Below are 18502 nucleotides of genomic sequence, written 5' to 3' on the forward strand. Positions count from 1 at the left end.
AAAGCAATGGGGCAGAATTTCATTTCAGTTTTATTAAAACATTTCTACACTAACATTCAGCGAACAATACAAGTAGAACTGTCAGTTTATCAGCACCTGATTACTTTGTTTAAGATTGTGAAAATTAGATTGATTGAACATTACGAAAGGGCATAATTCATAGTTCTTATATCTGCCCAAGTAATGGATAGGTGTTCAAACTTTAAGCGACGTTTCATAGTATGTAAAAATGTTTCTAATATCAGGACTGACATTTACAATCGTTCTAAAGAAAATGTCGGTCATTAACTTGTTTTCGACTTTCAACAATATACTACTCAGGGTATATTACGGATTGTATCAACGTATCTGGGAAACTTGAGGGTAAAGGTTAAGCTGTTGACCCTTTAATAGCTTAGATACTATAGTCATTCAAAGATAACTTACGCACTTACACATAATTATGTTTATATTTAATAGAACATTATTTTTTATGCTCGCTATAATTCATTCCGAGAAAAAATAAACCGTAATTTTAGAACTTTATCTTGTAATTCCTTAGATAAAACCAATAATTCTCTGTGGAACTGATGTTAATTCAATTTACATTAGGCATCGTAAATATTTGAAATATGTCAATTAACTGCAGTGCAATATAAGCTATAGATATTAAGATTGCTGTATACTCGATAGTAATTTCAAGGTAAAACTCGTTGTAGGTGCGTTGAGTGTATAATATAATGGCCAAACTGTTTCATCTGTTGTCTAGGTGTTGTCTGATATTGAACTTAGAATAAGCTGACTGATTTCCGGTGGTAAAGGTGCTTTTTGAATGGAGAACCCTTTTTGTTGGAAATCTGACAAATTGTCAATCCAAATCCAAATTTTCTCATTCCATTCAGTCAGCTGTCCACGCTGTCAGACTGACATTTTAATTGCCAGTTGGGAACAAAACATGTTATCAAGCTGCAATCGTTTACCGATATCTGTCCCACCAATAGTAACAGTTTTTTTTGTTTAAATCTTGATTGCCGAGGGAACTGAGGTATAAATGAGATGCTGAGAATACATTTATTTTAACGAATATCAATTTAAAGAACAATAACGTCACATGGAAATAGAATCAGCATTATTCTTCATTTTATTCACCATACGTATAAACATTTTCAGTAATGGCGTACTCCAATGTGAAGCTTGTTTGCAGACAGGTTTACATCTCCTGTTTCGGAATTATGGTTTAATCATTCATAGGCTCATATAATTGAATGACAATTATCAGACCCCTATAAGATACACTTCATGTTTTATCTAACAGTTTACTTTATTGTCAAACTCTCTTGTTGCGTAATTAGATTTTTTTACGGTAACAAAAATTTTCAAAGGTACTCGTTGACGTTTAAAACCATGTTGAATGAGAACGATAATTGAATTCACGGAAACAAATTTCCAGCGGGGCAAACACACTTCATTGATCGAAGAAACAGGCAAAAAAATGTTATTTTTCTTATGGTACAATAACTCTTCTTCAAAGTCTTAGCGTCCAAAATAACGAAGGTGTTGATTGATGGCAAAAATAAAATTGTATTAAAGGACATAAAGACCTGAACTTTACAAACAAATGTAAAGTGAAGACAACGGTAATCAAAGTACTGAAAGTTCGCGTGCGATCACATTTTACATGTAAACCTTCATCAAACTAAATCTCAGTATATTTCCAGCATTTAGTCTGTCAATTGTCATTTTATTTGTATAAATTTCCTCATTTAGAAAAGTCCCATTTGTTGTTTTTTTCGTCCATTGGATGGAAATCCGTAATCAGCTGTGGTATATCAATTTTGTTTATAACCCTTGACTCTTTACTTTCACTTCAAAATCATGGTGAATTCACACGAAGCTACGATAGGTTTGATACAGTATCATATTGAATTTTTAAACTGCCAAACGTTGTTTTTTCTGAAGGAAAAACAACGCCACTGAGTGTTTTCGTTTAAGTGGACTAGTTTGTCATGCATCGTCATATTTTTGCTATACCTTCCGCCTTAAAACAAGTCATTCACCTGATATGTAATATATTCAAATATAAGACAGAGAAAACATAATTTCTAAATTCATACTTACCTTTTAACTATATTTGAGTGCGCATCTGTAAGTATGTTTTAAATCGAGTTTATTTATTAATCAAATATGAGTTTTTATACCATATAATATGTTTACAAACATAGCAGGTGATTGATAACAATGATTAACATTTGTCACGCGCCAACTTCACTTCTAAATCATTTCGTCTGCGTATAAATGTTAGTTCCAGTCTGCTGCATATGCTTTAAAGGGAGTGATTAACATGCTCCTAACCGCGCTTTACTTCGATCAGTGCTCAGAACGACTGATCACTAACACAGAAATAGACATAAAGGCTTTGCCACACGAAATCTTCAGTGGACGAAACATAGATTGAAGCAAAAAATTAGTAAACGTTAACAATATATCGCTAAATTGGTCGCCGAACAATATGTTAAAAGAGTACAATTTTGAAGGTGAATTTCTGACAAATTGTTTTAATAGATTTTTTTGGCACAGCGATCAACACAGACAATTTCTGTCCCTTCATATTTCTGTACAGTGCTGTTATACAGGACAAGAATTAATACTGTCAAGTTATTTGAAATACAACGAACTCATAGAGTAATCGACCGTCAACTGCAATTTCTTGTCTAGTACACATTGACATTTCACAGTACGTCTGATTGCTATTTCCGCTTTACGAGACATTGTGGAGACCAATGGGAGTGAGGATCAAAGATTAACAAAGCCGTGAAACAGATATGTTGTACGTGGCAAGTGCTGTAATGAAAGGAACACACTTATTTGCTCGTACTTAACCATAATATTATTTAACCATGTTAACACTGTAAGGAAACGCTTTAGTAATTATTTGCTTTAAATAGAATTATGTTGTATATCAAGTGGTTGAAGTTCGGATAGAAGAAACAACTCAGCATAGGACAAGTTCGGATGTCGGTAACGAGGCTTGCCGACAAGCCTTCAAAGTACAAGACTGCTGCTGCTTTTAACTAAACGTTTGATGATATGTTTAATCGATTTATTGAAATTACCACTCTTGCCATAACGAAAGTGAGCAAACCACCAGGTTAAGGAATATAAGTTCTGCCATAGACCTTCTGGCGGGCTTGGCTAAACGTTTTCTTGTTGCTTGAATTTTAATCATGATGATGGGGCACGAGAAATACCAGTCTCATAACCTTACCGTGGTAATTTATTGTTTATGATACCAATAAATTGTCCAATGTAATTTACGAGACTTTAATAATCCATTGCAGGAAACCTACATAATCTACCTCGTCTACCTCATATGTTTTGATACAGACACTAAAATCACATAATCAACGGTAAACATTACTGATAATATGTATATTTTCCATGAATCGGAGTGGAAGATAGATGTATTTCAATTGAAGCGGTATTTAACAGTAATTAGAATTGGATGTACATCTATCTTTCATGATAATCCATTTAAGTTGCTTTTCTGCCATACAGCTTTCTGATGAACGCAAAAGAAAAGTTACTTTTTTAATTTTTACTCCAATGTCTATAGAACTTTACGGTATAACATTTGTTATAGAAAAACATGATCTAGTTCCAGTTTTTAAAGGTAGGCCAATAACGAGTGTCACAGAAAATAGAATTTGAAATAGTTTGAACCTAGGAAATACAACTGTAAAATCGACATAAATTGTTCTCGTGAAGTTTCAAAACGTAAGGACGTATAGTTGAACACATCGTCGGATCCCCCGATACACTACTACGTTATTCTTTGTTGTGCACTGTGCCTAGGAATATATCGTATCCATAAATAATTTATGAGGCAGTTTCATTGGTTTCGCATGGTACCAGATGCTTCCCCGTATAAAATATTTTTGTGAAAACTGGAATTTAACCAGTTCAATCTCTTCGGTAAAATAATGTTAGACAGCAGTAAACACCACTCGATCATGGCGGCTACTGACACGAAGGTGTCATTGCAAATTTGAAATTGTAACATTCATTGGAAGAAGAGTTGTCTCCCCTGCATTATGCATTATTCATTAAAACAAGATGTTGTCAGTCAAACAATTTTGTTACGCATTACATGAAAAAAAAAATATATAATTTTATATTAAGTATAATCAACCTTTTTCTATTATGGCTCATAAAAGGTAGAAATTCACAAACGATTTCAAACCAAAATTTCGCACGTGACAATACTGTTGGTAGAGTAAATACTATTAATATTTCAAACAATAAAAGAGTACTATCAGCAGTTACTTCCCTTCTCAACAGATATGACCTAATACGGGGCCACGGTTATTGGTTTAACATTTATTTCAATCGATTAATATCGTACAAAAGAGGAAAATCTGCAAACAATAGTCCTAAAATTGTTTTATATTTTACCAATGCATTAAGAAAAGTTAACCTTCCATGGCGGAAATGACCGAACATCAAGGTTAGAGGTTGGATAAATGTTATTTGTTGTTGCTTTGTTTTGGTCTCTCTGTGCTTGCACTCATTGATTCCTAGAAACTAGTTTAGGTTTTACGGGTGTGAATAATACTTTTAGTGCTCATCTTATGTGTTAGTACGTGCATCGATTTGTATATGGATCTCGACAATTGCTATCTATAAAATAATATGCAACTCTACATACACAGTTAAGCATATCAAGTACATGGGTTTAATCATGTCTATTACAGGGAAACGATACTAATGTACGAATACAAATTGTCATTTTTATTGGGCTAAAATGTCGATTTGTGCAAATAGTGTTGGAATTATGTTAGGTGGTTCAAGTTCAATGATATAAAGAATAGTGGAGACAAGGTTGAAATAAGGAAAATGTATCATTAACTGTTGTTTTCGATGTGATGCAAACAAACGTCAAAAATATCAACAGTGTATCGCCTGCATAAACATATCTATTAGCATTTTAGAATATATAATTCATTCCCGCATGGAGTATATAGAAATCAATATTCGAAAATATGGAAGTGGTAAATTGATTTTTATACCTTGTACGTCGTTTTTTAGAATTCAATTATCTAAAGTAATCGTAATTAACACATACATTTATCTTACATATCGCAAACTGAAAAACAATTAATATACGGAATTGTTTTCTAGTTACAACAATCAAAAGGCATTTGTTACCGCTTATTTTGCACACAAATGACTTAAAAATAGTTTAACCACTCGACAACAGGCGTATTAGTCTTATTATAAGGACATGATGAATAAAGTCGAGTTAGTTTGTAGCATTGATATGTTTGCCGTGCTTTGTAGGGCAGGAAATATTCATTTTACATTAATACCAGGAAAAAAAGAGCTATACTTATGTGAAAACCTACAGAAATGAGCTCAGTAGCCAAAAGTTTAAACATTACTAGCTTATTTAGTCATATTATACACATCAGTAAAATTGTTTGTTTCTTAAAAAACGATGTAAGTTCTGTGCCTTTGTAAATTGTGAGAGTGTTATCATCAGAAAAATACATATTTTAGAAAAACATGCCTTGTTCGAGTGCTTCCAACAATAACATTAATATAATTACACGCACTGTGATTGGAAATAGTATATTGATGCTTAATTGTTAGTGGAAACTGCTGTGAGCAAGACTTGTTACAGCAATATTTATAGTGTATTTTTTATAAACAATATTTTAAAGTGCAAACTCTTTTTAAGTGCAAAACTAAATTAATTTTATATAATCAAATTGTTTTCACAACCAAAACCAACAGATAACCTGTAGTTATACAGCCATGTCCTTAATTTTGGATATTTTATGGGAAATATTAATCTTTACCCTCATCAAAGTATTTGGAGTTTATTTTAATTGTTTTTCTGCATTTAAACAACAGCAAATTTGCCCCGTTTTATCATTTAATGAGTCTCCAGCACAAAAATTGTTTATTAACTATCAAGAGCCTTCATGTCATCAATTGAATGCAAAACTTATCAGATGTCCACACTATGCTGAGTATCCAGCGTAAACACTTTACTATGGAGTTCCACGTCCGCGTGCTTGAAAAAATAGAAATTGGCATTTTTTCCAAAAACTTTTAAGTGATTTTTAAGCATTGATTATTTTGCTTGGAATGCTTTGATGGCTCTAAAGCATGCAGTAGGTAAATTGATAATAAATCTGCTTGACGGGTAGACGACGTATTGCATTTATCCTGCTGTGTGTTATTTTAAGAAGTTGTACCGAGGAACACAAAATTCTTGAGCATAGGTTTTTTTTTTAAATCCATTTTAATCATGTAAAAACCTTAGTTTTTGCGATAGTAACCTACATATGTCTTTCTAAAATATATATAAATATGTCGGATATTTTTATCAGAATACAAGATTGCCAAATAAATGAAGAACTATGGAAATCAACATATTTTAGCAAAGAACTATGAAACGACCTTAATGCAAACATGTCTGCATTATAAGAACGGCCAGTTCATGGTGTTTGTGCTCCGACAAACCAATGTTCCAATAAAAACAAAACAAATCATATCAACACTTACATGACAGCTTACCTAAGTTTGAAATAAGGCATGTGGTCAAAAATAAAACTGCTGCAACGCATGAGTAAATCCGCAGGATATGATCCAACCTCAGGAATAGCATTGTAAATTACATGTAGATACGTATTCCAAAGTTCATGTTAAAATCACCTTATTTATGAATATGTTTCCCATTGAGCATAGGCGGCCATTAATCTCCTTTTAAAAAATATAAATTATAGTTATATATCCAATAGGATAATGTTTTAAATCCAAAGTTTCACAATATTGAGAACATTACTACAACGATTATGAATTAACACACGCACTCATGAATGAAACACCACTAGACTGTTCGTTGAATTAGCTTTATTGCGATTTGACGACAACGTTCTAGCAGTGAAATGTCAAATATGTTAGAAGTTCTACCGCATACACTTCATCCTATGTTTTGTATTCTCGGTATTTGAAGCGGGAGTGAAGCTACTCACTTTGTGATTGACTAGTTCAAACTTTCCCAAGAATTACGACACAAAGAATACAGACGGGTTTTATCACCCTGTTGTCATACACAGTTATTGGTATGGTAGCTTCCTAAAACCAATTGCTAGAGCTTATTCACTGTCTGTGTCGGGTTAACCAAGCTGTCACTTTCCATTAGATAATATGTGATCAACACTGGGTTTCACTGTTATTTCAAAATGCTCAGTTAACAAGAATGCTATAGCATATGGCCGTACAAAACATGCAATTACATAGATTTATATGATTTTGTGTATGTCTACAAGTGTATTGCCCTGTTCCTATAACTTATATGTTGCAAGTAACAAAAATAAGAAACAAGAGCTGTCACAGTATGTGACGAATGCCCCCGAATGTGACATTGACCTACGAACAAGGTCAGTACATGAAAAGTTGATCTTGCCTTTACGTGTCAAATACATATGGCAAGTTATTTTAAATTGCCTCTGAACATAAAAAATACCACCCATATTTGACAACCTACACTGTTATGTCCTTATATTCAGAATTCCCTTGTGAATAAACACTTAGTGTATCTTTCACCTTAGAGGTAGGGACATGGGTCTTGCACACGACACGTCGTCTTGGTATGTGGAACACATGTAGCAAGTGATTTTAAAATCTGTCCATACAAGGGAAAGTAACAGCCCTGACACGACAACCTAAACTCTATGTCCTTATATGCAGCACTCCATTGTGAATAAACACTAAGTGTGACCTTGACCTTTGAGGTAGGGACACGGGTCTTGCACGCGACACGTCGTCTTGTTATGTGGAACACATGTGGCAAGTTATTTTAAAATCTGTCCATACAATTCCAGACAGTCTTTATTGGTTATTATTAAAACGATTCTTATTGTCATCATTAAAAGTAAAACTACTGTTCCATTTGCTTAACTTAATATCCTTAGGGAGGGTAACGATTTTCTGTCGAAGGCATTAATTAAACATTAAACCAAAGTGTTTAAATGTTAAAACTAGGAATAATTGTTATTTAAACATGTGAGAAGGAAATAATAGACTAAAATAATGCTATTGGCTTCCAATTCTAAACAACAACTATCAAACGATTCGGTCACAAGCTTTTATTGGAGACCCTTTTTCAAAATGCAAATTCCGTATTTATAATTTAAGCATTTTAACAGCATCAGCGTGTAAACGGAGACATAATCTTTTTATTGTTCACAAATCGAGTTTTTGTGGTTCAAACGCTAATTCCAGTGGGGGAGATATTTGCACCAGATATGCATAGAGAATGAAGTTTAAATTCGATGATTCATCAATTATGCATTCAGTTTTATCCATATTCCTACCAAATGAAAGGGCTCCTTAAGTTTGTCTCTGTAGGCTCGACTTCTTTATTGGTGAAGTATGGAATGTATAATTCGCAATACAAACTAAACCAATCATACATGCATTTAAAGTTAGGAAACGATTAATCTTCAATCGTACCATAAATGAAAACAACTACGTCAACCTGCAGAGGAATACGAACAATATTACAAATCAACTGTTAAGAACATAATGTATTGTTGAAGTTATAACATATTTAGCTTTTATATACAGATACAAAAATAATAGGCACCATGAGCTATACAACACTACTCTATGAGCAGAGGTTTTTTATTGCTAAATGGAATAAACAACTTGTTCCTCGAAAAGGCTATTTCCATAATTATTACAAAATACGTCTTCTCATTTCCGCGTTTCCGGGCGGTTGCTGTAGAAAAGTGTCCTCGACATATTATACCTTCAAATCATTACAACTTTGCAAGTGTACAAAATAAGACTTTCTGCTATGTATTTCCAATCAGCCTGCCTGCCGGTTTTAGCTAATTTCTTTACGTTTAAGCGACTTGCAAGTTGTATTTGACACTGATAATGTTCTAATATAATTCATGTTGGGCATATAATTTGCGAAGTTCTCAACTATATATGTATTTTATATAAGATGCTACAATTACACAACTTTCAACTGACAAGCTGAAAACTCTATATCAAATAATGATCATTACACTTACATTGGAACATTCAACTTAAGATTATATACTAAAAAGACAATCAGTTATCTTAATCATGATAAAATGCCAGGTTATCTGATGTCCGTCTTTGCATTCATCACAAAACGCCTTCTACAGACATATATCTGGTTTTAACCATATAATAATGTAATTCCAATGACTGAGCAAACAACAAATGATAAGCAAAAAGTGGTATGGTGAATAATTCATAGCCGGGGCTTTTCAGTTCTGCTCTGGCAGCCAGTGACACAAGCCTCTGATGTCACATGCCCACATGCCTTTATTAAATATTCACACGATGATTAATTAATCGGCATCAAGTAAAACATTGTTCATTTACAGTGGTTTGTTACCTGAATAGAGTCCAAAACATATGAAAATAACAATAATTATCTACTAAACTGTTTGCTGTTCATGCACTTAGTTTCAAATATAAATCAACAAATTTTGTCAAACATTTTGCCAAAGCGCTGCTTTGTCGGAACATAAATTGTTTTCTTTATGAATGGTAGCATAATTTCTTTAGTGAAAGTGGAGGCAGATTTCAGAATTGCAATCAATTTTCATGAGACTGTTGAGTGACACCATGTCTCGAAAAGAGGTCATATCAGCCAAGAAGAACCTGCCACTTAACTTTTCTTTCATAGAACAAGCCTTTCTTAAGTAATGGTGCAGACAACAGTGGTTATCAGCTATTTGAGGAAAACCTACCATTGAAGTTTTATTTTCCTAGATTGAAGGGATATTCTGCATTCAAAGTTTTCATACGACATTTGACTTTGACCTTTGACCTACTGACTTATAAAATAATACGGGTCGTGTGCCGGATGACCACAGCCTTATATTCAATTTATGATTGATAATCCTAGTTGAATGAAACTTGAGTTATTATGCGTACAACGTGACCTGACATATGAAATACTAAACTCGAAATCAAAAAGGGTTAAGGAAAACATACTACTGATATTTCATGGTTCTATGTTAAACCGTTATGGAGTTTAATGCAGACAATGCTAGGACTGTTGTCAGTGACCTCAACATATGACCTAGTGACCGCAAAAGCAAAATACGTCAACAACTTGTCAAGGGCAACGTACCACTGACTTGTCATTGTCATGTGCCCAATAGCTCCGGAGTGAATAAGCGGACCATGACCTTTGAACATTAAATGTTAACAGTGGTTCTAGAATTTACCTGGAACTATTTTGTTATTGATTTGTCGATGTTTTTCCTTTAAATCATTTGTTTTCTATCATTGTTTATGTCATTTTCTTTATAAACATACACATAGAAAAGGCTAGTACGCAACATGAATGCAACACAGGTAAAATGTGTCCTACCATGTTTAGAAATAATGGTGGTAATAACGAATTTGCTTTTGTATCTGAGAGTATCAATGGAAAAGGTCAAGCAAAATGTGTTGTTAAATACATATTAATAACAACATAGCCAAATTCCTAGTTTGCCGATTATAAAACAGAAACCAACAAATCGTAATACAAGTATATTTTCAACACATAGCATTATAAGTTGGTCAAAACATTACGTTGTTAATTACTCTAGCTGTATTAAGTTAAGTTATTGAAACGTTTTTTGTTAAACAACTTCAGGCTAGGTTAATTTACTTATACATCTTATCAGTTGAGTAAAAAGGTTAAAATAAAACACTAGTGTATGATAAACTACATATCTGTCTTAAAAACGTCAGTAAACATGTGTATAAGTAAATCAATGAAGCTCAAGCGAATGATATTATTTATTGATTCCAAGAGCTCGATAATCGTCCTAAGTATATCTACTAGCGATATTAAGACCATCAGTCATACCTGATGCATGCTACACTACACAACAATATACTGCTTTGTGTTTGTGACTAAAAAGGGTGCAAGCACACGAAAGCCAGTCTGAATTTCTTCCTAGAACATTAGCCACGCTGAAAGAAATATTACGAATGGTACATTTTTCGGGTTGGGAAAATCGCATGTAAGACAAAAAGTATATCCATTTACGAAATACTGAATGCGATTTTAAACATAAATGTTATACTGGCATTACTGGCCAGTCCCAAAGTATTTGCTAAGCTGTTTTCTCTTTTCGTGATAAATATGCAAATGTCTATCCCAATAAATATAACCTTATAATGAATGTACACATACAAAAACAAATATTGATGGTTCTTAATATACATATATACATGAATATATGAATAGATAATTCGTATACGTTTGATGATCACGGTGAATTCGATCAAAGGAAATTGCTAAGCAAGTAAAGTAAATATATATATTGTAGTCGAAGAATTGAATAATGAGCAGGACAGTCTACAAATGGCTTTTAGGGAAGCTTATTTTTAATGTTTGTTTTGCATTCGTTATTGACATTTTGAAAATCTCGGAACTTGGAAGTTCTTGGCATTCTGAATATTGTTATATATGTGTGTATTCATACCTCATCATATATTCATCATCATTCAGCGCATGGATATTCGAACCCGTGATTCTTTGTTACTTTTACTGAATTGAAGATGCTTCTATTGTTAATCCTTTTAACGTCTTCTCGACTGAAATACAATACAGATTATTTTATTACAATGTGAGTCTTCAGTTTTCTGACATTTAAGACATTTTAATATTAGGTTTTATGTGAACAAGCATATATACCTGGCGTACAATATTAACTCTCCCTGACATGCAGGTTTTTGGCCCCGTTACCAAAACCCTTAACACACTTACTGTGCACTTTCAGTAAAATGTACCCGTACTTCAAAACACCACATGTTTTTACCATCAGGCGAAAATGCGAAAACCGCAAAATAGCGGAGCCAAAATGCGCCCACTCGGATCATTAAAAATATGATAAAGTTATACTAACTTTTAAATTGATTTGTGTTCCTCCAAGTAGCCTTACTTCATAAACATATTATGTCTGAAAATTATGTTGTTGTTTTTTGTGAGAGTTTGTTAATTCATAATATCGTATTTCGTATAAACTTGTTACTTAAGTTTTTCAGTCATCTTTCAATTTCAATAAGTTGATTTAATTTTGCGGAGTGTGTTTCAAGAATCATAAATTATCCAAATTCGATATAATTGATCTAAGTTGTTTCGAGTTTGTATGTACTAATATACTTGCAAAATGGAGAGAAAAACAGGATTGTTGAAGCTGTTCAAAAACTACAGAAATTGAAGAAAAGCAATTTAGTAGAATAATTAATCATAAATAATCCAATAACTGTAAACATTTAATTCACGGCATAAGTGCACGTTTTATGTTACTAACATAGAGGAAATTTTGTTTGTTCCAGCATCAGATTGAGATATATTTCACCGAGTGAGCACAACAATTTACAGTTCAAGTAGTGAGTAGCGACGAGTGAAAAACTTATATTTGATGTCCACGAGGTGAAATATTTTGCGAAATTACACTTAAATAATCGTTTTGTTTAATCACTACATGCCCCAAATGAATACACAAGGACATTAAATTGTAGTTTGTATGAACTGTGCGGTTTTGTATGCAAACGTTACGTAATTTCTGAAATGAAAAAAAATGAATTTGTGCATATAGGAAGCTTTCATTCAAACAAGTATTATTGTCGCTATATAAAATTATATGTTAGTATTATAACATTAAATCCAATCATTATACAATGAAGTAATGGCTTGTGGTTCAGATATTGTTGACTTTTTCGAAAGTCTTTGTGTTGATTACATTACGGCTTAAAAGTTTGTTTACATGCTTATGTGTCAGTCTGAGTTTTTGGCTATTTCCCTGCGACCTGTTTATTAAAATAGTGAACTGTTTTGGGTTTAAAAAATGTTTTTGGATATATTGTCATATGGTAAAAGAATGACGGACCGGAGTTTAAACAAAATCTATTTAAACTCTTGTGATCGACTCGCATTGATCTAAAGCCAAATATTGGAGGCAAATACACTTTAGCCTTCACTTGCTAGATATGAGCCTTGATGTAAAAGGCAACACACATCCCCGTTCAGAGCAGAAGGATATCAGGCCAATCAACGGGAGACAGAACGCAATCACGGTAATCATCTAGCGACATAATGTTTTTAAGCGAGCCAGATGTTTCAGAGTTACTGGTATTTTGAATAAACACATAATTGCGTTTTCAGACAGGGAATAAATAGCTACAAAATGGCCTTTATGGATATTTTAAATAAAGGGCAAGCGTTTATACTAGTTATTTAATATTGTTACCCTGCACGTGATGCATTACAAATTGCATTAAAAAGATTTACATTTGAAACTTTAATATCATAGCTGTGTTATACTGTAAACAAAACGTTATGTCGTGTATTTCTAATATATTGTTCAAGCTTACCCTTTTGATTAGCACAATAATGGTATATACAAGTGGAAACACAATAAAGCATCTGAGTGTGAAAAACATTCCATCAATCCTATTTTGTGAACTATCTGAATATTGTTTGCCCGCTTGTATTTTGGCGTCTGTCAGTTACTTTGGCATTTGTATCATCTATGTTGAATAAAACAGATAATTAGAAAGAACATCAAAACCAGGGATTAGTTTTGCATTTCCCAAAGACTTCTGTATATGTAATTTCAAACGTATATTCAAGAGTTTATCAACAAATAACAAGACTGCATGGAGAAAGTTCAAAATACCCCATTTGTGACCACTGAACGAATTGAATTGATATATCTTATGTGTCAAAATTCCAAAACGTCTTTTTCCTCTAGTTTATTGTATAATATCATGCACTGTAAAAGTATTCGAAAAACATTTTTAAATCATCTTAAAAATAATTTTCCGCCCAAACTTTGATTTAAACTTTGGACAATTTATACCGTTTTTTCGTGATTATCTGATGAAAGTGTTGTTCAGACAAGCAGAAATACCTCCACAGCGCCAGGTCGAGCAAACTATCCAGAAATTTAATATAACATGTTTTACTTGTACAGCAAGAAAACTGTGTTTATAAATTCAAGTGGCATTGATATTCTTTGTTTGTAGTTACCTAACACTATAGTAAACATATTTTGTTTAGTTATCAATATGTTATATTTGTATTAGAATTCACAGTTCGTATGTAGATTTTTAGTTCCATATAATGGCTAAACCATGGTACAAGAAAGGAAAGGAATAACTAAAATGACACTGATTTAGACCATAATTAAAGATGTTTGGTATGTTGAGAAAGGTGGCAAACACCAGTCGTCTTAAAGACACCACAAACACTTTTATTTTCAACTTAACATATACAATGATCACGCTTTTCTCGGACATTTCAGAACACGAGAGAGACTCGTATTGTATAATGATATAACGAAAGCAACAGGGTCAAGCCTGGTATTAAACAAGTTACGAATACCCTGTTTTTGCCAAAGGATAAAACAAACAAATACATATAACAAAGGAACAAAATCAAGAGGTCAGCAAAATCGGATTTAACCTGGGGTATAACTCAATATATTTTCATACTCATCTTTGAACTTTCGCCATCATATATCAACAAGAAGTCTAGGTTTGTAAGGATGTAAACGGAGACGTCCATAAAACATTAATCATACACTACAGTATTCCTGTTTCATAACATAACTTACATTTTTCACTGGAACTCATTTCTAGAAAAATGCTGTTTTATGCTGGTTTTAACGACATGGTTTCATAAAAGCAGAACGAAAAAAAACATTATTGTTTAACAAATGAAGGTTTATGTTACTCGCGTCCAAACGAATCAAGACGGTAGGTACTTTGGGCAAAAAATGAAAAGTTGCTTTTTTACAAAACATTATCTTCCTGATAGACCAAATATTTATTAACGCTTTTTGGTTGCTTAGTCTGATGCAAAACTTCTCGCCATATATTTGTTGCTGATTACCTAATAACAATGAGATGTTTGTTGCTTCCGACCTTTATGACTCTGTAATAGCTTGTTGTTCTCAGAGAGTTACCGACTAGCGGTATCTCTCTCCTGACAAGCAAGCCTTTCTGGCCCGCTTTTAAACAATTGTTGTCTAACATTACATTTTCCTGGCACAGTATTTTGTTTAAATTGCGAAACTTTTTTAAGGGATCGCATTTGCTAATGAGTGCAGATGGAGTGATTCCAAGCCAACATTTATAAACATTTAAAAGGCACTATTTGTTAGGAATTCATATACTTTAAACTAGGAATGCTAACGAATGGCAAAATTGATATTCGAATATTCGGTAATTCTTTCGAACGAATATTCGAATACCAAAAAACATATTTTAAAAGTTGAAGTAAACTGTTATAGTATTCGCTAGAGTAATAACCGGGCCCTAATTTCTCGAAACTTCTTAAGCTTAACAGGCTTAATTCAATTACCCAAAATACATATTTATAATGAATTTGTATAAATGAAAAATGGTGTATTGTGATAATCGTAACGACAATTTGTTTCTTAAGTATTAAACCATTTAAAGGAGTATATAAAGCGCAAAATATTGAAAGACAAAAATAGTGGGTTTAGCTTAATCCTGTTATAAGAGAATTAAGAAGTTTCGAGAAATTAGGGCCAGGGCATTTTAGCCCTAACTTGTCGCAACCGCTACGCGCGGCGGACCATGAATTTCAACAAATGAGCCTCTGAAATTCCTCATTTCAGAAAGACAAAAAGTAATAAATTCTAAACAAAGTAAAAAAACAAAATATTTTCAATTATATTCATGCCCCTTAATATTTGTAAACAACGTGAACTTAGATGGAATTCTGATCAAATGGCGTTATATATGCCAATGAAGGGTCTTTCCGTAGGACGAGCAGCCTCGTTCTGGGATTGACCTCTACTAAATAAAACTATAGAAAAAACAACAACTCGGGAACTAGTATATTCCTTAGTTGGCAAAGGCATTTCCCGAAAATAATTAATTTCTTGTATCACTTTTCTATTACCAGTTATTGTAAAATTACGGGGACTTTTTATAGTACCCGACGAAATGTCTCTAAATGACATTATGACACGTGCGTGTTTAGTGTATTGTCATCACATTCACACCTCTGGCAGTATAGGCCAATCGTTGTAAAAACAAGACAAACGAACTTTAAACACAACAACCGGGTTGTAGGCAAAGGGTTTATTGTTATATTTATTCAACAACAAAACATCGAATATTCGAATACCGATTTTGACATTCGAATACCAAACGTTTGATCGAATATTCAAATATTCGAATATTCGTTTGCATCCCTACTTTAAACACATTGATTTTCAGGAAGACCGACTAAGATTAAAAGGAAACTACGTAACTATATGCATTGTAAACAGCTTTTTTATGAAATAGCATTGTTTCATCGCTTTAACGTTATATTGCCAGCGGTAATATTGTAAGACATGACAAAAATATGATATATACAAATAGGTGTTGTTTATTTGGATGATAATGTCTGGGTGGCTGGGGGAGGTTTCATCGTAAAACACACATTCTTTGACATCGAAATATTGCGGTCTCAATGCAATCATGTGTATAAAAGTTTGCATATAATATGTATGCATTTTTACTACAGTGTTTAATTCAATAACGCTTCGGTATCGTTTATATTATAAATAATAATAATTATTATTAATAATAGCCATTATTTTTGCAATCAATATAATAATAAGAGAATTGTCGATTATAACAAAAAACATATTCAGATGACTGCTGGATTCAATCCCGTGTACTCAAGAGATTAAGTAACCTTTTTGAAGTTTCCCTTCTTTTTTAGCGTATTCACTTGATACCGATCACTTGCTCAAGATTCCCTTTGCAAGTATGAAGATGACTATCATATCTAATAAGTAAAAACAAAATGACAAAAAAGTAACAACTTATTGATGGTGTTTTAGATACATATATATTCATATATATATGAATAGATAGTTTGCATTCGTTTGATGTTTATGGTAAAATAGATCGAACAGGAAATTGCTAAGCACATAACAGAAAAAAATAAGTTAAGTAGTCGAAGGAATGAATATCGAGCAAGACAGTACTTCTATAAGGTTTGTTTTGCATTCGTAATTAACATTGTGGAAAACTGGAACCTTTAGTTTAAACATATTTATTATGCAGAAAAACAACAATACAGCATTTGTTACAAATATATAAAATAAAGGATTGGAACGGTAAAATTAACTAATAAAGTTCCTTTCTTTGAATGGTTATTTGCAATAGTATTAAATACATGTTAATTTACTAAATAAAGGATTAATATGATAGCTCTCAGAGTAGTAAGATGATTTTAGATAGAACGGTGGTAAAATTTCAAATTTAAAGGAATTTAGTATCAGATAATGAAAAAAAGGCAAAAGAAGATAATGATAAGCTATGTTGAGATAGGAGAAGGAAAGAAGGAAGGCAGAGTAAAAGTCATAGGAAGGATTTAAACTGGAATCGATTAATTAAATCTTTTTGTTAAGTTAATATATTGGTGGACTGCATCAAACAGTTTGAAATTATGTTCTTCAGTCAGAGTGTCAGCACCATACAATAGTGAACGAAGAGTTACTTCAGTCAGTGCTTCCACTGAGTCGATCAGAGAAAGTCTATGATCGGAGTAGAGTGGACATAAAAGAAGAAAATGATATGTTGTTTCTTGGCGTCCTCAAATACAGAGTGGAGAAGATACGATGTTTTTCGAATAAAGGTGATGGTTTAATGAGCTGCATTCCGTTCGTAAACGAGTATGTAGGACTTGAAGCTTACGCTTCCCATAATGAAATAACTTGCTAGATTTAGAAGTAACTGACTTGAGATACTCTTTGAAACCAGACACGGTATCTAAAGAAGATGCCTCAGCTGGAAGACTATTCCAGGAAGAGATGGCCGAAGGAAGGAAAGAGTTCATATACAATGATGTGCGAGTTCTAGGAATGGAGATTTTAGATGGATTTCTGAGAGATCTTGTTGATACTTGCCCTACTGTTCGGGGGACCAAGTTTGAAAGATAATCAGGAGTGAACGCATTTTTCATTTTAAAGAAAAGGAGAAGTTTGTGCTTTTCGCGCCTAGTTTGTAAACTTTCCCAGCCAGTTTCAACTTCGAGAACGTAAGGAAACCAAACGTGTACAACCAGTTACAATTCTGGCACACTCGGTCTGGATTTTATCTAATTCATTTTTTTCATGTTGGGTGCAATTACTCCAAATAACGTCTGCATATTCAAGGATTGGTCTGACAAAAGATAAATAAATAACTTCTAAAGATCGCCTGTCTAATTGAAATCTTAGCCGTTTCATCACGTTGACCCGAGCCCAAGCTTTATCTTTAATATAATCAATATGAACATGCAAATACAATCTTCAGATATATGTATTCCGAGATGTTTATGGGATTCAACAGAGGGTATCACTGTATCAAACATTTGCAAAGGAGGATGAAGGGGCTTTAATCGGACTGTAGTTGCTCAGCTGCAACTTGGGGTGTTTCGACTATGACAAAT

The 18502-nt window shown here is 33.1% G+C and overlaps 1 protein-coding gene across 1 annotated transcript in view; it reads right to left on the minus strand.

Annotated features, from left to right (window-relative positions):
* Window positions 1-6908, minus strand: part of LOC128229208 (zwei Ig domain protein zig-8-like) — a 177156-nt gene extending 170248 nt beyond the window's left edge. Inside the window, exon 1 of the mRNA XM_052940957.1 lies at window positions 6562-6908. Within this exon, the coding sequence (XP_052796917.1) occupies window positions 6562-6652 (91 nt within the window). The 5' untranslated portion in view covers window positions 6653-6908. The remainder of the gene's footprint in view (window positions 1-6561) is intronic.
* Between the last annotated feature and the right edge of the window lie 11594 nt (window positions 6909-18502).

The sequence above is a fragment of the Mya arenaria genome, chromosome 3 (genome assembly GCF_026914265.1).
Source record: "Mya arenaria isolate MELC-2E11 chromosome 3, ASM2691426v1".
NCBI lineage: Eukaryota > Metazoa > Mollusca > Bivalvia > Myida > Myidae > Mya > Mya arenaria.